This window comes from Rhinopithecus bieti, unplaced genomic scaffold (assembly GCF_001698545.2).
Source record: "Rhinopithecus bieti isolate Rb0 unplaced genomic scaffold, ASM169854v2 scaffold_7212, whole genome shotgun sequence".
NCBI lineage: Eukaryota > Metazoa > Chordata > Mammalia > Primates > Cercopithecidae > Rhinopithecus > Rhinopithecus bieti.
Window position 1 is genome coordinate 5143638 of NW_016806198.1, and position 22954 is coordinate 5166591.

At 46.2% G+C, this 22954-nt stretch overlaps 2 protein-coding genes across 2 annotated transcripts in view; one reads left to right on the top strand and one right to left on the bottom strand.

The window, feature by feature from the left end:
* The window catches only part of TG (thyroglobulin), a 274315-nt gene that overhangs the window by 30854 nt on the left and 220507 nt on the right, over nucleotides 1-22954 (bottom strand). The window contains 2 exon segments of the mRNA XM_017875139.1: nucleotides 10445-10612; nucleotides 11613-11777. Coding sequence (XP_017730628.1) covers nucleotides 10445-10612; nucleotides 11613-11777 — 333 coding nt within the window.
* Nucleotides 4178-22954, top strand: part of SLA (Src like adaptor) — a 66459-nt gene continuing 47682 nt past the window's right edge. Inside the window, exon 1 of the mRNA XM_017875141.1 lies at nucleotides 4178-4283. The gene's annotated coding sequence lies outside the window, so the exon portion shown is untranslated. The remainder of the gene's footprint in view (nucleotides 4284-22954) is intronic.

Below are 22954 nucleotides of genomic sequence, written 5' to 3' on the forward strand. Positions count from 1 at the left end.
TGGGCTGTTCTCTGCCTGCAGGGGGCTTCTACTTCTGTGAGACAGAACATCTGTGTTATATGGACTGTCCTGGGGCCATAAGGAGCAAGATGAGCACATAGAGCAGGAAGCCGGAAAGGGGACGGGGCAGGGGGTGCTGGCTGGTGAGTGTCCCAGTTGTGCCCTGGGGAGCTGGGTTAGGCAGCGTGGAGGATGGTTGAGTCCAGACTGGAGAGGGTGGGGTTCAGACATGCGGACAGCTGGGTGAGGGGGAGCAGTGAGGTCCGCGGGGTCAATGGAGTGATGAGGGCAGAGGAGCAGGGGAGAAGCCAGAAAGAAGAGAGGGCTGGGTGGCTGGGAGAGCCTCACCCTACCTTTTGCTTTTTTGCTTCAGGCGGGGCCCTGGAGAAGGGCTCCCCCATTCTGGTTTGCAAATGTGACCTGCCAGAGAGCACGGAGCACAGAGCAGGCCAGGCCAGGTGTCCTTGCCTTGGCCCCAGGCACTGCAGGGCCTCAGTAAGGAGCCGACTGGCCCCTCAGCACTGCTTCCCCCTGGCCCTGTCTCCTGCTGCAAACCCCAAGCACTCTGCAGGCCACACTGCCCTCTCCTCAGGGAATGGCCCATGCTTCTCTTGGACTGAGGGCCCTCCTTCTCTCTGAGGCTCAGCCTTTGCTGCCCACAGCCCTGGAGCCCCTCACTGGGCAAACCTTCCCCTGGCTCTTTCGGACCTTTAGTGTGCAGCTCGTCATGTGTCCCACCCCCACCTAGAGCTAATGTGCCTGCCTGGAGGTCCCCAACAGGAGGGTCTCCTCCATCCGCTTCATCCAGGTGCTCTCAGCCAGATGTGCACTCCAAAACTATGTCTACATGGTGGGCTCCAACTGTCCTATAGCCTCTTTACCATATGGCCGTCTGGCTGCCCCAACCTCCATCAAGGTCACTGCTGGCCTTGCAGAGGTCCACCAGCAGATGCCCCATTCCCCCACCTCTCCATCTCCTCCTCCTAGTTGGCTCTGCCTCAGGCTAATTTCTGGAACCCCCTTCTGCTGTATCTGCCTACACTTGAAAGCCAAGACTCCCAGCTGCCACTTCTGTCCCCTTTTCCTCCCCTTCTGTCCACGAATGCTTGTGGGGTGGGGCCGTTTCCTCTCCTAGCTTCAAGAATGACCTATTAAGCTAATGATTCCCAAATCTCTCTCCAGCTTGAACCTCACACCTTTATATCCAAATGCCTCACATCACCTGGAAATCTCTCAGGCCCCTCAAACTCAACCTAGGCACAATTTAACTTTGTCATCCATATGTGTTCTTACTCACCTCTAGAACCGTCTTCTCCTCCTATTTCCCTATCCTTAGTGACTAAGACCAGCCTTCAATTACCTGAATAAAACGCAGGTATTTCCTGATTGCTCCTACAATCATACCCCTCTTCCCCTACAGTTTGCTGTAACCTGTTCCTACAATCTTCCTCCTGAGTGCCACCTGCCCCCACCTCCAGTCCATCCCTGCTGCTGTCCTAGTTCACAACACATCTCCTCTACCACACTGGGGTAGAAGCAGAGATGCTGCTCTTGGCAGGGGTTTAGGGGAGGAAAGCTTTTTACACAGACAGCCTGTAGTCAATTTTTGTTCATTGATTATGCTCCAACTTTTGAAAAATGGTTGTAACATCACAGATTTGGGAAGAAGGAGACACAGAGCAGAATCCCGACCGGAAAAGTAGGAAGCCTACCAGAGTTCACCTGCTTCTTGCAAGACTATGTGAATGGATGAGTGAATGAATAAATAAATGCCCCAGACTTCTCTAGAGCTCTGAGTCAGATGGAGACACAACACTCCTTTGTTCATTTGAGGGATGTGAATTGAAGACTAACCTAGTGCTGGACAGAAGCTAAGGATTCCAAATGGACATGACACAATTCCTGCCATGCAGCAGAGCTTGGTGAAGTCAGTGGGGACAGCTGCTGAATGAGCAAAGTGCTCTGCAAATCGTGGGTGACTGTTTGCATCCACTGGAGAGCATCATTCAGTGGAGAGAAGGTGGGTTTGGGAAGCAATGTGAGCATGTCCTCACTTCCCCTCTTCCCCCAGCCTATTCCAGTCAGCCTTTCCTTCCTGTCACTCCACTGAAATGGCCCTCATCAAGGTCTCCCATGACCTACAAGAGTCGAATCTCTGCCCTCATCTCTCTTGACTCTCTGTGACATTTGATCTTTGTTTCCTTTTGGAAATGCTTTCTTTTCTTGGCTTTTGTGATATCACATCTTCTTGGTTTTCTTCCAAATCTGTATCTATAGCCCTGACCTCTCTACTGAACTCCCAACTCATATAGTCAGCTGCCAACTCAAGATATATCCCAAATCTGATCATTTCTAACTGTGACCATGTCTGCAACCCCAATTTAAGTTACTAACTCAACCCCTGGATTTCCACAACAGAGCCCAATCTGATCTCTACTCCCTGTGTCACATCTCCACAGTCAATTTTCCATATAACTGCTAGAAATGTCCCTTTTTAAACAAGCGAATCAATATAATCACCTTCTATTATTAGCTTGAAACATTCCAGTAACTGCCCACTGCAAAGAGAATAACGTCACTTTTCTGATGGCCTGCAAGATCTCATAACTGGTCATCTTCATCCCTCTGACTTCCTCTCTTCCCAGTCCCTCCACTGGTCACTGGGTCTCCTAGCACTGACCTTCCTATGACCCCCAAACAGCCAGGACCACTCCTGCCCCAGGGCCTTTGCACTTGCTCTGTACCTCGATCCCCATCGCTGGCTCCCCATTGCTCAGGCCTCAGTCCAGAAGTTCCCTCCTCTGAAAAGCCTTCCCTGACTGTCCCTAAAGTATTTTCCCCATTCCATCACCTCCTTTACAATGGCCGCACTTCAGTGTTCTTCAGGGCACTTCTAAGATCTGAAATTCTTTATTTACTTACATTGTCTGTGTCCTTTCATAAGAACATGAACTCTCCGAGTCAGAGGCTTTATCTGTTTGGATTACAACTGTTCCCTCTAAAGCCTAGAGAGAGTCCAGCACACAGGAGCCTCTGAATAAATCCGTGTTGGAGAGATGTTGCATGGATTAATGCTTGAATGACTCCTGACTTCACTGCTCATTATGGTGTTAAGGGACAAGGGTTTACTTCTCCATCAAGGACAGTTGGCTCAGGGCCAAGGGCTCACTGCACTTTTAGGAACTCACAGAAGTATTTTCCTTCTAATTTATTTTAAAATCAGAAGAAAAAAACATAATAATAATGAAAGTATAATAATGAATCCACCCTGGTTTACATTCATCTTTATACCAATGCAGTCATGAAATACAATATTTTAACATTTTAGCGGGGACAAGTCAATCCTTCTGATCCTCAGCTTTCTCTGAACCGTAATCCCAGCTCACAGGGTCCCTGGGGAGAATCAGACAAGGTGGCATGTAAGCGTCAGCTGTGAGGGGTAATGTGGGGTTAACGGCTCCAGGGTGGAGGGTTTACAGTGTGCGAGGCCAGCCTAGAGCCATGAGACCTACAGGGCTCTCTGGGTGTTGGGAGATACCTCTTTCACTTCTTACAACACTGCAAGAGACAGACAGGCTGGATCTCACTGTGTCCATTCGAAGGCTAAAGAAACTGCAGCTCAGACCAGTTCAGCAACTCTCCTACATCATGTGGCTAAAGCTAAGAATTGTGACCCATTTTTCTGAATCCAGGTCCCCGCGATGCCTTGGGTTCAGACCCTAACACCCTCCCATCCCTGAGTGCTGGGGATTTAAGGCAGCAGTCCCTCCTTTCAGGAAATCACACACACACTGGAAACTCCTGCATGCTCCTCTTACTATAATCTGTCACCAAAGGCTGGATATTCCTGTGCTGGGGCTTGTGCCAGAGCCTTGGGCTGCCAGGTGCTGCTTTCCAATTCCCACATGGGCTGCCCTCCCCCCACTGCTCCCCACAAGGCCCCCACTCCACCTGCTCCCAGACGAGGCCGACTCCTGGCCAAGCTCAGGGGCACAGCGGAGGCGCTCTCTTTCTGATTTTTCTCGCCTTCCTTGGAGATGCCTGTGCTTGGAAGGGAAGGCAGAACATTGCATCTTGGAACAAATCTGCTTTTGATCATGCAAATGAATGCCTGGTTAATGTAGGCAGACTGTCAATTTCACCAGTTAGAAAGAAAGAGAAAAGGGGGGGAAATTCCTCATGACAGCGACTGATGAAGAATTTCAATAGAAAGCTGCTACTTCAGAAAATAAGATCATTTGCCGCGAATGGAGAACATCTCAGGCAGCCCTGATGCTCCACTGGTAGGTTGCTAACTTTGCTGGGTGTCATTAGGACTCCCCGGGTGGGCCATAGGTGGCCTTGGGTGGTATGTGGGGGAGGGTCTTCAGAGGGACTTGATGGATCCCGTATCCACCCTCTGTCTTTGGTCTGAAGGAAATGGGTGGGTCTCTGCTGAGGTGGTGGGTGGCTCCAGGGGGCAGGACTTGGGGTAAGAGGCTCCACTCCCGTCCCACTGTGACTTCCCTGGGAAGCTGCACTGCATGTGTTTGTGAACTGGGATCCAGTTGATACTTATGCAGCTTTGGCATGAGTAGAGAGCATGCATTTGTGTTTACTACAATTTGGAAAATCGGTTTCAGGTCAGCTGAGGTAGTTCAGAGATTGGACTTTCTCTGTATTCCTGTTTTCTGTGTATAATTATCTGAAGAAGGGGTAACAGCTTGGGACACAATCTTAATATTAAAATTAAAAAATTAAGTGAAAAATATGAACATTTATTGAAGCCAAACTATTTTCCAGATATTGATGTATATTTGAATTCTTGGACATCTTTATGAGGATATTTACTAACCATCTCCCAACTTTACAGTTAGGGAAACTAAGGCTCGGACTCTGGGTAACTTGGATGCTCATGATTGCAATCCCAAGGACACCCAGGACACTCTCCCTGCTTTGTTGACAGATGACTGAGGGAGCGGGGTCCTGGTCAGTTCCTGACCGTTGTGTCACTCCAGCTGACAGTGCTGCTATGGGGCCCAACGGCACCTGATCCCCACCTCCTGAGGTCTTGGAATAGACGTCCATCTCTCCATATAGTATGTATCAATGGTGTTTCAGTTATTTGCCTTGTCTGTTATCTGACTGCAAGCCCTTCTGAGGGGAGGAATTCAATTTGTATTTTGTGCTGAAACACCTGGCCCAGCATGACTAAACAAACAGGTGCTGGTGTTACAAAAACATGCTGAACACCCTGTTTACGTGGATGTGGCAGTTTACTGCAATTGATATGTCCTGTTTCTCAGCCCCAGATGGGGCAGAAGGGACTGGGTGGGTATCAAAGGACAGAGGGTGGAGTAAAAGGCATGGCTGAGATTGAGGTCCTCCAGAACATGCCATCTTCAGATCTCCTTGGCTGACGGTGGTTGGACCCAAGTGCCATGGAGCCTTCTTGGGGGAAACAGAGAAATGCACAAGTCCAACTCTAAATTCAGGTTGGGAGTGGGCTGAGATAAGGGAGGGCAATGCAAGGGCACATTGGGTTGAAGTCCAGAAGGAGTTTCCTCATTGTTGGAAGGGTGGGACCGTAGCTTGTAGCTCAGTTTCCACTTGGTTGTCCACTGTGCCCTCTTGCAGTACTGTGTGGGGCAGAATCCTTAGGATCTCTCTGGGTGATGCTTGAATATGGTAGGGATAAGGTGGTGCTAGTGCATCCCTGATCTAGTGTTTAGCATAGATAGGGTCACGGGTAGATCCTGCCACCTGCCACCCCCGTCCCTCCCCAACCCTGCAATTGGGGTCAGAGACCTGCAGTGGAGACTTGGCTTTCCAAAGGACTAGTTAACTGACCTAGAGACATCTGGTAAACCCATTAAGCCTTTTTTTCCCAGGAAAAAAAAAATGGTGTAAAATACTGGTTCATGGTTCCCTACCTCACAGCCATACAGTTGAGATAAAGTAAAGTAAGAGCATGAGTTACTTCATTTAGGCTAACCCCCAAGGCTACTGAAATTTTAAAATTATAAATAAATCAATAAATGACTATAGAAAAAAAAGAATGTGGGTAGAATTGGAAAGCCCTTTGCACATAGTAGCCCTTATTCTAGCTGGGTTTGTGTACATTTCAGTACCCAGCATACCATTGATGGTAGACAGAAGGCTCTTGGAGGAAAGTCTGGCTTTTCCCAGAGTGCTGTCATGGGAAGAGGGTACTTTGGAGGCAGATAGACCTGGGTTTTAATTCTGGTTTCTCTCTGAAAAATAGCAATAATAATCCCCACCTCATAGGGTAATAGTTTTGAGGGTGAATTATTTCATTGAATACTTCTGGGTTAGGGCCCAGCACATAGTCAGTTCTTCATAATTTCATTCATTCATCCTAGTGAATGTTTACTGTGTGCCTGTTGTGTGCGACGTGTCTAGCAGAACTAGACACATTTCTAGGCACCAGAGATACAGCAGTTTCAAACATTCTAGTTGGGGAAGACAAATACATAATATGGCAGGAAGTCTGAGTGCTGGGGTAGGGTGCAAGATATAGGGATAGAGAAGGCTGGGGATATGGCTTCCCTCTGAATCCAAGTGGTCAAGCAAGGTCTTTCTGATAAGCAGACCCTGAAGGAAGTAAGGCAGTGAGTTATCTGGGAAGAATATTCAAGAAGAAAAAACAGCAAATACCAGGACCCTGATGTGGGATGTGCTCAGCCTATTTGAGAAACTCTAAAGGGACAAACCAGTGAGCCAGGAGGGAACAGCAGGAGTTAAGGTCAGAGAGCTAACAGGGGTCACATCAAATAGGCTCTGGCAGTTAACAGAAGACTAGATTTTTCCTCTGCATGAGAGAAGGCCACTGGAGAGAAGGTTTGGAGCAGAGAAGTAAAATGGTCTGACTTATAAAGGGATTGCTCTGGCTACTGTGCTTCTCATAGATTACAAGAGGCAAGGCAGGTGCAAAGAGACAGTTGGGGGCTACCACAAAAATCTCAAATAAAATGGCTGGATCAGGGTGATAGTAGAAGAGGTAGGGAAGAGGGGCTTGGATTTGGGATACATTTTGAAAATACAGCCAACTGGATTTGCTGATAGAATGCTGGTAGGATATGAAAGAGCAGTGTCAGGAATGACTTTTGGTTTTGAGCCTGAGTACAGAAGGATGAGTTGTTTAGTTGCCAAGTTGTTTACTGAGATGGTGAAGACTACAGAAGAACATGCTGGTTGGGGATGGGAGCAGAGGTGGAATCGGCAGTCCACTTTGGGTGTGTTATGGATGAGACACTATGAGATGTGTAAGTGAAGATGTCAAGTGGGCCATTGGCTAAACCAGTTCAGAGTTCAAAGGAAAAGTCCAGGAGGAATAAATCTGGGTGCAGACACATGTTTAGGAGATGACCACATGCAGTGTCACTGAGCTGTGAGCTGGCTTCCAGTCCCACTATCAGAACTCTCCTCCTGCAGGCAGTCCTCCTCACCAATCAGCACCTAGATGAGTTCTTGGTAGGATGCAGGCTCACAAAAGTTGCTCAGTGGCTTCACTAACGCATGTCCCAAGGGAATGAATGAAGTGAAGCCAGAAAGGAACGGTCTAACCAATGAACAAATGTGCTGGGGGAACACTGCCCTGTGGTTGGTATCTGGGATGACCGCCATGGAGCAGGGCTAGGAGCTGCTCTGCTGTGCCCTCAGAGAGGTTTCTCTATTTGGGGGTGGCCTACTTCAGTGCTGGCTTCTCCAGTCAGGCCCCTGTTTGGCAGTGAGCCTCCTGCTGGTGGCCCCATCTTTATTTGCGAGTGAACAAAGCAAGCTTTCCTTAAAAACTTTAGAGGGAAACTCAATGAGAAGAATGCAAATGCATCTTTGAGTAGAGATCCCAGTCCTCTGGATTCAGGTCCCTGGCTGGACTGGTTAAGGAATTCAGGACAAAATTAGGAAACTTCCAGACACTCCTGGGACTGTGCTTGAACTAGGGAAGCCCAAGGCAGCCATGAGCCCCCAGTCATCTCTCTCACAATGAAAGGATATAATCAGAAAACATGAGCCTGAGCTACCCTCTGAACACCAGGGTCCCAGATCTGCCAATAAGAACTACCCCTCACCCTCCCTGATGGATGGCATTTCCACTGCGTTGGGAGAGGTCTGGGAACTAACCACAGGGCCTCCCTCCTCCCTAAGTCCATCAGCCCTTTCTCTGCTGATCCCAAGGTTCCTGGGAATATAAAAGTAGTTCTTCCTCTCTTTCAAAAGTCGAAGATGGCCATGAAAAGTTTTCAGCGCATGGACCAAAGAACCAGAGCTGTGAGAACACAGTGCCTTCTGCACAGAGATTGTGCATTCCTCGTAGGAGGGTATCCAATGAGGAGGTGAGTGGGAAAGAGTCCCTGGTCAATGGCCAGCTCCATCCCCGTCTGCTCATGCCTCAGAGTACTGTCTCCAGGGCGGGGAGTGTTTAGGGGCAGCAAGGGAATACTAAGATTAGAATTTCCATTTCTTTCTCTTGCTTTAACACTCTTTTGATTCAATAAAGCATTTATAATAATTCAGTGTATTAGTACAGGAGTACACATGTATATAATTTATAGTTAAACAACTAAACTTACTATTTCTTAACTGATGAGGGGCTTGATCAGAAGCAACTTGAAGATCCCTGTTTTAGAGACTACAAACTCTGAAGCAGTGGAGGAGAGTGGCCCATTTTCAGTGATTCCTGAATGGTTGTCTTGTCCAATAATAACTCAGCCCTTCAGGGTAAGGGCTATACTGCATATGAGTGCTTGGCAGAAAAAATGTTGAAATGGTTCAGGTATAAAAGGTATTTCTCCCTGGCTGTGAGTTAGCTAGATAAAAGCTGAGGGTGACTAAGTTTTACTTGACACCACCCCCTTGCAACACACACACACACTCACACATACACCCTCAGAGAGAACTCTATCACGGCTCACATGCCACACCCGCCTTCCAGATAGGAACCTTCAGAAATCAACTTCATATGCAAACCTCACCAACCCTGCTTCTTTCTCTCTCTCTCCACATACACATGCACACATAAATATATGTAATATGTAACATACTATGCATGTGTGTATATATACAGCAATAGTAATAATTCATAATACTCTTTCTCCAGAGGTAGCCAATGTTAACTGCATGTTGTGAATCTTTTCACTCTGTTATCCTTCTATGCAGAAAAACATACAAATATACACATTTCCAAATATAAAGATACATACAGATTGGTTTTTAAAAATATGAATGCTATCTTAATTTCACATTCCTCTACATATTTTTTGTCATTTTACAATGTGTCACAGGCTTCCCTTAAGTCAGCAGAGATAAATCTAGCTCATTCTTTTCAACATCTGCGTAATATTTAATAGCTTGTTTGTATCTTAATTTAGTCAACCATTTCCCTATTAACGGACACTTGAGTTGCTTCCAATCTTTTGCCACAAAAATCAATGCCACAATCAATCCATAAACAATGCAATGCGATGAATACTCTTGTATGTATATCATGTAAAACTAGAGCTTTTATTGCTGTAGGATAGAGTCCCCAAGGTGAAATATATTACCCAAAGGAAATAGGATTATCCAGAGGAACTCAGGATCCTATTAGGTTGCGATCATGATTTCATAAAATCCCGGTTAGACTACCTTATATTCAACAGAGCCAACAGAGACCCACATTGTGCATGTTCAGGGAAAGGTGCACTCCACCCACGCCCAGAGTTGTCCTCTCTTCTGTGCTTTATGCACACTGGGCTTCCCCTCCTCAGGCTTGACCATCTACAAGGCTTTGGCCAAGAGTAGCTTGTCCGAGGCAGGGTGGGGTGGGCAGAGGAGCATGTGCTCGGTCTCTTCCAGGGTTAGCCACATCCTAGTGAGTGACTGTGACTGCTGGTGAGAGCACGAACTGTGCATTCAAGCAGAATGCAGACCTCACAGCTCACTCCCACTTCGCTGTGCCTCCAGCAAGCTGCACAAAGCTGCGTGTTTGCCAGGTGCATGGTGCATGCTCTCTTTACTAAGAAATTTAACTGGGAAGGCTGGTGCTTCAGTGTCTTTTTCAGGACTGGGAAAGGGTGATGATTTAACAAGAGTCCCTTCATCCCCCCGCCTCATTGTCTCTCAGTTCTCAGTACAACAAGCATCCTCCATGAAATATGGGTGGCATGGCCCAGAACGTGGGTATTCTAACTTGCAGCCCTGAGCTGCAGAGCTTCTGGGTCAGCTCCAGTTTTCCCCAGTGGTTTATTCACAGCTGTAATTTGTGGATGTGCCTGTGTTGCTCACTATCCCGCAAGTGTCTAATTTCTGAATCCCCCCATTACTACTTCCTAAACTCACGTAAGCACTGCACACAGTAGTTATTCAGCAATTGGTCAATATCTCTTGATCAAGTCAGACATTGAGGTCCAGAGCCCTTAGGAAATGCCTGGCTGGAGACATCCGAGGCCCCCTCCCTGCCTACCTTCACAGCCTTTGCTCTGTTGATGAGCCCGTCGTCCTGAGAACTCCCGATGAGCAGATCGACCTCTGCCCGTAAAGACTTCTTCAGTGCTCTGGCTGGAGGCTCATGGAGGAACTGGCCATCGATCACAGGACCCCAGTAGTGGAATGGGCCACTCACAGCCAGGAGCTACATTGGATACAACGATAATCAGTTGTCCTGGAATAATCAGTTGCATTGCTTTGCATAAAGAGGTCTTAACCATACTGAATGCTAATGCTGGTTATACATCTGGAGCTCTACTGGGAAAAAATGACCAGGACAACTGGCAGGCAGGACACCATGTGACAAAGTCAGGGGCTGGAAGGTGAATGAATCTCACTCTCAGCAATGATGGTCTCCAGGGGAGCATCCCAGAGGTAACAGCAGATCCCCAGGTAGGGATGGGAAAGCCTGAGCCTGCAGGTGGGTGAGGAAGTCAGGAGGAGACAGTGGTTGAAGAGGAGGCAATGACTCTGACAGGTGAAATTCACCAGCTCCAGTTATGATCAAATTAGCCTACACTGAGGGGAGCTGAGGATAAGACCTGCTCCAATTCTGTGAGTCCAGACCCATTGCTAAGGTGATCAGACCATCAATTGCAATGACAACAATTATTCCTGCTAGTGTCCCCTTCATTAACGTGAGGGCCAGCCAGAGATTTTGTCTGCAAGCAAGAACTTTGCATGCTAGAAAGGAAACACACAGCTATCCCATATAAGGGTATGAAGTGACTCAAAGACACTGCCATCTGTGAAGCCATGTCTGCAATGCTCAATACATGTAGCTGTGACCTGTCAAGGGCTTGGTCCCCTGCCCACCATGGTCCTGGCATGAGGCCAAACCCTTCACATGTGTTACTTCACTCTCTCCTCCTACTCTATAAGGTCTGTATAACTATTCCCAGGTTATAAATAAGAAAGACAAATTGCAGAGGCATCTGTCTACCCTCAGTAACCATGTTTAGACTGTTGCAGGCTGTGGTGCATGCACGGCTCTGGGGGTTAGGGAATGTGAGTTCCAGCTCCAGCTGGTCATCAGCCTCATGTGTGGTATGGCTCGGGTGGGTCACACCTCCTTTCTAGGTCTTCATTTTCTATTTGTAAAGGACCAGAGAATGTCCCTTCCCAACTTGCACTTGAGTGCTCACCTTGGTCTGGGCATCATTGAGGATATTGGCAGGCTTTTGGCGGAGGCAGGACACCACTTCTTGGCTGGATGACACAGGGCAGCTGACCTCCTTTGCCAAAGCAACTGCCTGCTGCTGAGCCCTCTCGTGGCTGATGATGGCGGCTGGGGAGAGTGCGGAGCCTCCCTGGAAGAGAAAGCAGGCTCAGGGCTGATGGTCCAGATCATCTCCTGTCCCTGCTCACCTGGAGCCCTCAGTGCCACATCAGGGTTCTGCATCCTTCCTCCAAGCTTGGGGGTCCCAGGACCCATTCTGGGGATGCACATAGTGGGGAGGTCAGGACTGGTCAATGGCATATCAGCATGCAGTGTGATATTGAACAGGTATCTCTCTAGGCCTCAGTTTTCTAGCCTGTGAAGTGAGGGTGCTGCACAAGGGAACCTTCGGTCTTGGCTGTGCAGATGAATTTGTATAAAGAGGCAAAGGGCTGACGGTTCTTTAAGAGGACTGGAGATCGGCAAAGTCCTCTGGGAAGAGAACTCTGCAAAGATAGAACCATCTCCCACCAGCCCCTCCTGGGGGCTCCTTAACTAGCAAGCTTTCTTTACTCCATTAAGATGGAGCTGGACTTTAAAATGGAAGCCCACCTAGGAGGTGATGAAAACACAGTCTTTGTAAGGGTAAACTGCTTCATCAAAGGCAGGGTACTCTCTGCTAAAATGACAGGTTTCTCACTTTGGGAGGACAAGGTGGGCGGATCATGAGGTCAGGAGATCGAGATCATCCTGGCTAACACGGTGAAACCCCATCTCTACTAAAAATACAAAAAATCAGTTGGACGTGGTGGCAGGCGCCTGTAGTCCCAGCTACTTGGGAGGCTGAAGTAGGAGAATGGTGTGAACCCAGGAGGCGGAGCTTGCAGTGAGCTGAGATCCGGCCACTGCACTCCAGCCTGGGCGACAGAGCGAGACTCTGTCAAAAAAAAAAAAAAAAAAAAAAAAGACAGGTTTCTTCTTTCTAATAATGTAAGTGGTAGGAGCTGGGTTCCAGGAAGTTCATCTCTGCCTGGACTATTGGTAGAATTGGGTCATCTGCCCCGGGAGGAACAAACGAGCTGAGTGGGGTCCTGACCCGTGTGCAGTTCCAGGGCACATCCTCCATGCGGCACCTCGTAGCTCAGACACTGGCTGCCCACCGAAGAGACATGGATAACCAGGGGAGGCAGTGGTGGTGACACCAGTGCCACTGCTCTTACCCCTGCTACTGCCACTGATGGAAATAATAGCAACCACTGCGGATTGAGGGCTTCGACAAACTCACTCCCACTCAAGAGGTTCCCTATTTCAACTTGTTGGATCCTCACAGCAATTGTGTAAGTCAGTTGCTCTTACTGTCCCATTTAACAATTATGTAGAGGCAGGGCTGGGATCTGACCCCAGTGGCCCTTTCATACACCTGGTAGGTTCCTGACAAAAGGTGGTGGCACTGTTGTTACCATGATCTCTGTTTATTGTCAAGCTCAAGAAGGGGCATGTGGCTAGGGTCAGAGGCAAGGCCGGACAGTCAGAATTTCAGCCAGCGGCAAGGAAAAACACAAGTGTGTGGAACTGGGGGATCCTGGACATGGCCACTATAAGACCTGATGTCAGAGGAACTTTTGTAATGGCTCTGGGCTTCTCAGAACAGGCCTGGCAACTAGGTCCATCGACTCCAGAAAGGACTGGGAGATATACGTGGTTTTCTGTCCTCAACCGCTTAGACAAACTCAGAGCCTCCTGCTCCTGCTTTAAAACAAAGCAAGGCTCATGTGCTACGTGATGTCCAGTCAGTGGCTCACTGTGCTCTCCAGCGTTTTTACAAGAGAGAGAATCCTAACTCCCAGGATCCTCTGATAAGCAGCAGCAATAAAAGTAAACTACTCAGCCAGGCTGAGGCCTGGAATTCAATGACTCAAAAGGAACAAGGGTCAATATGATTTAGCCTGTTGTTGAGTTCTTGTGCCTCAGGTTTATTTTTCCAACAATGAGCAGGGCAGCTTTTCTGAGAACCACCGGGTATACTTTAAATTAAAAAAAAAAAAAGAAAAAAAAAAAGAAAGAAAGAAAACACACACACACTCAAAATATTCAAGCTCAAAACTCTGTGTTCTGAATAGCAAACTGCACAAGGGCCCACAGGCAGGCAGAGAGGAGATGTGAATGTCAGGATGGGGCCCCCTTTGACGTTTTCAGTATTTTCTTCGGCTATAAAAAGCCAGGGATCCTGATATGGGGAGGAAGTGGTTAAAGGCATGGGTCACACTGATATTGCAAGATGGCTTAGAGAACTTTTCTTTCTCTGAAAGTATTTTGTTTAAATTGATCTTTCGGAAGGAAACCTTTTTCACCATGGAAAATTGGTGTTTAAGCAAGCCAACGGTTGACGCAGCCTTCATTTGAAAGCACTTGATTAAGACAAAGCACTCAGAGGCAGGAGGGGAGTTGCTATGCAGAGGTGTGCAGAGAGCATGGGATCGAGGCAGAAGGGCTCGGTTTGAACCCCAGCTGTGTCACTCCCTGGTGAAGTGGGCTCAGGCAACTGACCATCTGTGATGAGAACAATCAACCATATTTTACAGGGTAGCTGCAAAGATGCATGAGGCCAGGTAAGTGAAGGAGCGTGTCCTCTGCACAGCGAGAGCTGTGGCTGCACTGTGGTTAGTGCAGTGACATTCATGGGACCCCACAGGATGTAAAGGGATCAGGTCTTCTCAGTCCGCCCAGGCATGCCTGTAGGTCCGCAGCCCTCGGCTCTGGCTTTATCTAAATCTGACCTAGCTATTCAATGGCGAGGAGTTTCCGCTGGTTGTTGTTTTTTTAGCTTTAAAAATAGTTCAGGTCAAAACCACAATTGCTGACCACTGCTTTTTGTTCCTGGGGCCTCTGACCATGGTGAGGTGCCTTGATCTCAGTTAGTCACAGTAGTCGCTTTGGAGCCAGGACCTGCCCCTGCCCAAGCACACATATCCACACACACAGCCACAGATGGAGACACACTCACGCAATCAAGGAGTTTATTGCTACTGCTTCTCAGAGGATCCTGGGAGTTAGAATTCTCTCTCTCTTTTAAAAATCCTGGAGATCAGAGTGAACCACTGGCTGGAGATCACATAACACAGGAGCCTTGCTTTGTTTTAAGGCAGCACCAGGCGACCTGGAGTTTGTCTAAGTGGGTTAAGGACACACACAGATACCGACGGAGACATACGCTTACACGCACAGACACACAGCCACAGATGGAAACACACACTTACACGCACAGACATGGCCACAGATGGAGACACACAGTCATAGATAGGGACACACACAGAGATACTCAGTTACACACACAGATACTCGTGGTCACATAAAAAACACAAGCATACACTCACGGACGCAGGGAGACCCACACTTAGAAACACACACAGTCACAGAAACATCCAGCTACAGAAAGAAATATATACCCACACACATAGACACACACTCACATAAGCGCGGAAAGACACAAACTCACACACAGTCACAGACACATAGACACATACTCAAAGATACACAGACACACCCAGACACCTACAGATAGACTCATACACTCAGACACATACACACAAACACACACACAAAGCTGCCCTTGTTGAAATGTTGAAAGTTGCCCTTGTTGAAATGGACCCTGTGGCATTTCCTGGGAGGAATCCCTCAGGCAGCCTCCCCAGAGCAGCTCCAATAAGCAAAGCAACAAGGAGCGGGGTGGGCACCTCCCCAGACAAGCAGGAGCTCTGGCGGCTCTGCCCTGGGGCATCCATGCATCAGAGGGTCCTCTGGATGGACTCTGTCTCCCTCCTGGCACCCCTCGCACTTCTCAGCCCCTCCCTGGAACGTGAATCCTCATCTACAGCGGTGTCTACCTCACGGGGAGAGGGGAAGGATGGGAAGCCCAGTAAGCAGGTGCTCAGTGAGCTCCTTATCCATTAGGCACTGCGTGGAATCGAGGAGTTAATTCCTACAAAGCTCTTTCAGCAGTGCCCAGCACAGACACAACAATGAAGATGAGGGTAAATATTCAAGTAGCACTTCCTGTGTGCCTGGCATTGAATGTGGACTGTACATGTAGAAGCTCACCTACCTCTCAGAGCAATCCCAGGAGTTGGATAACAACAGTATTATTTCAACTTTAGAGGAGGCTCCAGGGTAGAGTTGAAGCTACTTCCCCAGAGGCTCAGAGCTAGGGGGTGACAGAGCCAGGATTTGAGCCCAGGCTGCAGGCGTCAGAGCTCCATGTTCTAACCAGTGTGTCAGCTCATGCTTGTGGCGGACAGTTCCTTTCTGTCCCTGTGAGAGGGTGAGGCCAAAGCAAAGTAAAAAGCTCAGGGCTCTTGTTCCAGACAGACTGGTGTTTTAATTCCAGCTCTTCCCATGGCCATTTTGCCAATTTCCTGTCTTTCTGAGCTTCCAGTTCCTAATCTGTAATTTGGAGATATGATCAGCGTTCACAGAGCTGATGCGCAGATTAAAGGAGACAATGGAGGTAAAATATCTGATGTGTAATTTGCACTCAAAGTTGGTTGTACTCATCATCAGGCATGTTATTATCCATGATTTAATGCCTGCAATGTAACTTGATGAAACTCGTCATTACAACCTAGGCTGATGGGGAGCAAGTCCCTTGCACTGTCTGACTTGGGGGAAGGCGCCTCTACACGCAAAGCAGTTGTGGAGCTGGCAAACTTGCTTCCCTGTGGTACCACACACGGGCCAAGGTGCTTTCTTGCCCACTCTCATGATTTATTTCCTGCCACAACACAATGAAGTTAAATCAAGTAGGAAGGACTATGTCTTTTCAGGGAGAAATTCTCTGCTGCACAGAACCTGAACCCAGGTATTCCAACTCCAAACCCAGGGTTTCTATCCGCTTCTCCTGGGAGAAAACGGATGTGTGACTTCTAAGCCCTGACCAGACCACTGGGCCTCTAGAGACTTAACTATCGCTAGCTGACTTATTGAATGCTGGCTTATTGAAATCAATTGCCAAGTATTACCTGAGAGTTATCAACCTTGTATTTCTTTTGACTCTATTTTATTCCAGGCAAAGTGAGTCACAAAGAAGCATATATCTCAAGCCCCAGTTAGGTGGATGCTTTTAAAAAATGTGTACTATATCTAGCAGGACATATATACTGGTGGCCTCCAGATGAGCTCTGTGCAGTAATCAGCAGGAGTGAGCCAAGAATTCTTGTGCTTTGGGGATTCAGGGGAGGGAGGGATTTCTGGGCACTAGGGTGGCCCAGAGGAAGCTGCAGAGAATCACTAGGACTTGAGTGGATCTCTATGAGAGGAAAGGAATGGGAGAAACAGAGTAGGTGACCATTCTGAGGGGGAGTGGGCAGGGATGGCAGTGGGGTCAGAGGCTGATTACCCAAAGGAGTTATAGATAGGAGCTGGGTCCTAAGTAACCTGGCAGCCCCAGGACAGGGCCTGGAACTCAAAATAAGTATTGCATGAGTGAGTGAATGACTGTATGAGTGAGGGAGTGAAGAAATGAATGAATGGCAGGCAGATGGACCAGTGACTTCTAAATGAAGAGAAGAATTTCCATAGAAGTGCAGTGAGAAGTAAACTTCAGAAGTCATTAAATCCCAGACTAAGTAAGAGATGTGATTTAGAAGGTACCAACCCTGGGGCACAGAGCAGGTATCCTTCAAGCAATGGGCACTGAGGAATCCATAAAACCTTTTAAATGAGGTATGACAGAAAAGGCTTGGGAATTTCCTGTCAGTGTGTTCTTTTGTCTTTGCATTCTCAGTGCTGAAAATGGTTGGTAGTGCTCAGCAGGCCCTCAGTAAAGGATGGAGCATCAACACCTCCTGAATGTGAGCTTCTGATGGCAGGGGTTGGGAGGTAGTTATTCCTCTATCCCCAGAGCCCAGCACGAAGTGTAGAACACCATATGTGGAACAGAAGAGAACTGGAATGAATGGCAGGATGGTGGCTCAGCCAGTTGACTGTGGGATGGACTGGAGCAGGGAGCATCTGAGGCAGGGAGTCCATCAGTGACTTGTAAGGTCTAAGGATAAAGGGGTAGTGTGTGACCCAGAGCGCCATGTCTCCGCCCTCGCACTGACCTCTCCTGGGAACTCACCCACACCTGGAAGGGGCCACGAAGGTGTCGTGGGCCAGCTTAATTGCGGCATGCTATTGAGCAACCAGGATAGCTTAGGGAGAGAGCTCTGGAAGCTAAAGCACAGATGGACTCTTTTGTAACATCCAAGTTTATATTTGTATTCTCTTGCGTGTTTTCTACACTAAAATCATCTTCTTTTCTTGATCCCTAAAAGCCTGAGTCTTACTCTAATTTGCAATACTTCAGTTTTGGCAAAACTTATATGAGAGGGACGATAATTAATACAACTTTCATCTTGAAATCCCAGTCTTAGGGCAAAAGATTGCCCTCTTTTCTTCTTAGAATCAGAAGTTCTTGGTTTCACTTGGTGAAAGCCCGTGGAATTTGGGTGGAAAGGTAGATGGTAGCTTAATCCTTGGTCAATGTACTTTGAGTATCAGGCTAAGGTTTCACTCTTGATTTCCTAAAAGGCATCAAAACTACCTGTTGGTAAAGTAATGATCTAGGGGACAATCTGAAATGTAGGATTTGAAGGAGGCCTAGTGAATGCTATTCCTTCTTTCTTGTATAAAAAGTGTGTGTGTGTGTGTGTGTGTGTGTGTGTGTGTGTGTGTGTGTGTGTTTACTTAAGGGAAAGCAGAAAAGACTTAAACATTTACAAGGCACCTTCTAAGGGCCATGTCATTTATTCACATTTTCTCTCATGATCTCCAAACCAACCCTCTAAGTGTAATATTATAATCCCTGTTTTACAGATAGACTGAGGCCTGGGGTGGGTAGGTAATTTTTCCAAGGTCATAGAATTGATCAGTAGCAGGGCTAGAATTATAAAGATTTCATCATTTCCCACATACTGTGCTATCTACCCGAGAAAACAGCAATCACTAAGCACATTGCAGACCCTTATTTTCCATTCCATTCATGAGGGGCTGGTGGATGGCGACTCATAGGCAAGGTTTTTGCAAGGGTGGCTGGGACAGCAAGAGGAGGAGGAGGAGGAGGAGGGGAGTTCGGCTTCTTCGCCACAGGATTGTCATAAGGCTCAAAAACACACCATGTCACATCTGCAGACTGAAAAGTCCTCGTGAGACAAGAGAGAGTCTATCCCAAGTTGCTTTGATTCACATGTACAACTGTGCTGCATTCTGCTTAAGACAGAGCTCTCGCCTCTATTGGCTCCTTTAAACTCCCACTACCATCCTAGGAAGTAGGAAGAACCAGTATTACTGAAAACACTACTTTCTTAATCATTCTTTTGTGTATGGCCCACTTCATTTCAAGAAGAATTTGGGGTACACTCAAGAAACAGTGTCTAAGAAGTTTAAAAACCTGCTAAAAAAGGTTAAGACCCTTGGCCGGGCGCGGTGGCTCAAGCCTGTAATCCCAGCACTTTGGGAGGCCGAGACGGGCGGATCACGAGGTCAGGAGATCGAGACCATCCTAGCTAACACTGTGAAACCCCGTCTCTACTAAAAAATACAAAAAACTAGCCGGGCGAGGTGGCGGGCGCCTGTAGTCGCAGCTACTCGGGAGGCTGAGGCAGGAGAATGGCGTGAAGCCGGAAGGCGGAACTTGCAGTGAGCTGAGATCTGGCCACTGTACTCCAGCCTGGGTGACAGAGCGAGACTCCGTCTCAAAAAAAAAAAAAAAAAAAAAAAAAGTTAAGACCCAGGTTTTCTGGCCCCAGGTTTTTGTTTCCCCTGATGCTGTGCTGTCTCAATAGCTGGAGGAGGCATCCAGTCCCACGGCACCTCCTGCTGCCTGGCCCCACTGGGTTTATTTGAATAGTCTAACTTGATCAATCCACAGAGCCTTCTAACAATTCAAGGTGAGTGAATGATGGAGGAGTTCTATTGGCTTTTTATACTTTCCAGAATATTTGAACTTGTCTCCAATGAATTAATGTTAAATTTTTAATTAGAAAACATTTAAATTACATTTAAAAGATGAATTCCACACTAAAATATAACTGATCCTTGTCAAGATGGAAACAGTCATTATAGCTTATCGTGTAAGCACATCAGTGGACAAGTGATGTGGCCGAGTCCATTTAGAAAAACTTTGCAGGGACAATAAGAGGTGGGACAGAAATGAGACCCCTCAAACCCCGAGGGAGGAAGGGGGTGGCTCTGGCTGAGAGAAGAGGTCCAGCAATAAGCCTTGCTCTCTTCACAGATTGCACAAATGCAATCGTTTTCGTACCCTAGAAAAAGACTGTCATATACTGCTCTACATCCATCAGTGCAACCTTAGCTTATTTAAACAGGAAACAGAATGCCCTTTGCAATGTTTAAAGCAAAAATAGCAGTCCCCAAATAGAAAATACAGGTGAACAAAACAGAGAAAATTAAAATTACACATAATCCTCGCAATCAAAGAAAACCACTGTTAAATGCTATTAGCTTCCAGTATGTCTCTTCCGTGTGTGTGTGTGTGTGTGTGTGTGTGTGTGTGTGTGTGTACACATGTATTCAGGAAATACAGAGAGCATATTGTTTTTGAGCCTATCTTTTCCCCCTAACAATCCATTGTCTATATCATTATGTATCATTACTTATTTATTTACAAGATTATTTTCAATGCCAGCATGCTAATTAAATTTAGGATTTTAGGTTGTTAGGGAGAATGTTATAGACACGTTAGGGGCACCTGCAGGCCATGGAATATGATAGACTTGGATACAAATCCCAGTTCTGATTTGCAGCTATTTGATTTGAGACTTTCTTCATCTGTGAGGAATATAACAATATTGAGAGCTTCCTCATTGGATTGTTGTACTAAAGAAATGAGAAAGTTTTCTCTAACAGTATGGTACATTACAAATTGTAAATATTTAATAAATGATAGTTATTATTGTTTTGGGCTTTATGATGTTAAAGACAATACTGCAATGTACATCTTTATAGCTAAATCTATTCACATATCCATGATGATTTCCTTATGCAAAGGCATCACTGAGTCAAAAGGTATAGTTTTTTTTCATCAAAAGATAATAAAATGTATTAAATGAGTTGTTTCCATGTCATTTTAATAGTTTCTCATTAAATAGCTGCCACATGAACATCTGTATTAAAGAAGAATGTTTTTGTTGTATGATAAACATTTATCTAGTATTTTAAGCTACGATTCTTGGTATCTATAGCTAACTTTAGGAAACTGTGTTATTGTGATATAATTCACATACCACAGAATTCACCCACTTAATTCAATGGTTTTTAGTTATAGTCACAGAGTTGTGCAATCATCACCATATCTAATTTTAGAACATTTTCATTATCCCACAAAGAAATCCTGTACCCATTAGCAGTCATTCCTCATTCTCCACCCTCACTCCCAGCCCCAGGCCATCACTAATCTACTTTCTGTCTCTATAGATTTGCCTATTCTGGACATTTCATATAAATGGAATCATATAATATGTAGCCTTCTGTGTCTGGCTTCTTTTATTTCATCCGTATTATAGCAGGTATTAGTACTGTATTTATTTTCATTGCTGAATTATACTTAATTGTATAGAGAAACCATATTTTGCTTATCTACTCATTGGCTGGTAAACATTTGGGTTGTTTCTACTTTTTGCCAGTTACGAATAATGCTGTTGTGAACAGTCATATACAAGTTCTTATATGCGTGCATGTTTTCACGTCTCTTGAATGTACATGTAGGGCTGGAATTGCTAGGTCACATGAAAACTCTGTGTTTAACCTTCTGAGAAGTTGCCAAACTGTCAAAGTGGCTGCATTATTTTATATTCCCACTAGCAATAAAAGAATGCTTTTACTTCTTCATATCCTCAGTAACACTTACCATCTGATTTTTTAAAATTGTTATCATTATAGGCATCCTACTGTGTGTGAGTTAATGTCTCATTATGGGTTTAATTTGCGTTTTGCTGATGACTGACTAATGGTGTTAAGAATCTTTTGCTGTGCTTATGGGCCCATTTGTACATCTTCTTTGGAGAAATGTCTATTCAGATCCTTTGGTTATTTTCAGATTGAGTTATTTGTCTTTTTGTTATTGAGTTGTAAGTATTCTTTATGTTTTCTTGGTACAAGTCCCTTATTAGATACATAATTTGCAAATATTCTCTCCCATTATGTGGATTTTCTTTTCACTTTGTTTGTGGCATCTTTTGCAGCACAGAATTTTTAAAACTGTGATGAAATCCAATGTATCTATTTTTTCTTTTGCTGCCTGAGGTTTGGTGTCTTATCTCAGAAACCCTTGCCTAGTGCAAGGTTCACAAGTTCTGCCTTGCATTCTATAGACAGATATTTTACAATATAAAAACTTTTTTTTTTTTTTTACAATGGACTGCTAACCTGTCCTACAGAGAGATTGTACCTTGGTATATTTTTATACTTGCAAGCTTAAATCACCCACCAGCTGTGTCTACACATGGAGGAAAGAGAAGAAAAGCACCAAAAGGTAACGGGGAGCTGGTGTGCTCCAAGCACTTTACATGCTGTTCTCAGTTTGTGCTCACTAAACCTCTGAAGCAGGAAGACATGACTGTGCCTCTTTTATTAAAGAGGGAGGCTCAGAGAGGGTAAATGACTTTGTCCCAAATCACCCACTGCTGGGGAACTGGATTCAGGCTATTTGTCTCCAAAGCCACGACACTACCTATCCTCTATGTGCCAAACAGAATCTGCACTCAACCTGCCTTCTGCAGACATCTTTGACAGACACTGCGTTCCATGTGGTCTAGCTGTAGAACTGTCCCCCTTGCCTGTGGAGGCACAGTGTGGAGGCCTTCCCAGGCCCCTGTGGGGGAGCCCTCTAAGGGGTCTCTGCCAGGCACTTCTGCTGGGAAATGGAGAGGACCTGAGCCTTGGCTTTGTCTCTTTAGTTCAGAGCCGGCACCTGTCATATTTTCCTACAGGTCTTGCAGACTTGACAAAATGCCTTTTTCCATCTGTTACAAACATGAAGTCTAATTGCCTCTGTCACCTTCTGGCTGTCAGAAGCCATTTAAATGCTTGGCACTTGAAAATTTCTGATTTCCCAGGCAAAGGTGTCACACTTTAAAAGTGACACCACGAGTGATAGCCGAGGCAATGGCTGCCCTCTTATTTCAAAGAGAATTTAAAATGCAGGCTCCTGAGCCTCCCTTCCATTGTCAATGAGCACCTCATACATACACATGGGCATATGTTTCCTTTTAAAAATAATTTCATCATTATAGCTTGTAAAAGACCCTGACTGCTTCTTTCTAGTCATTTATT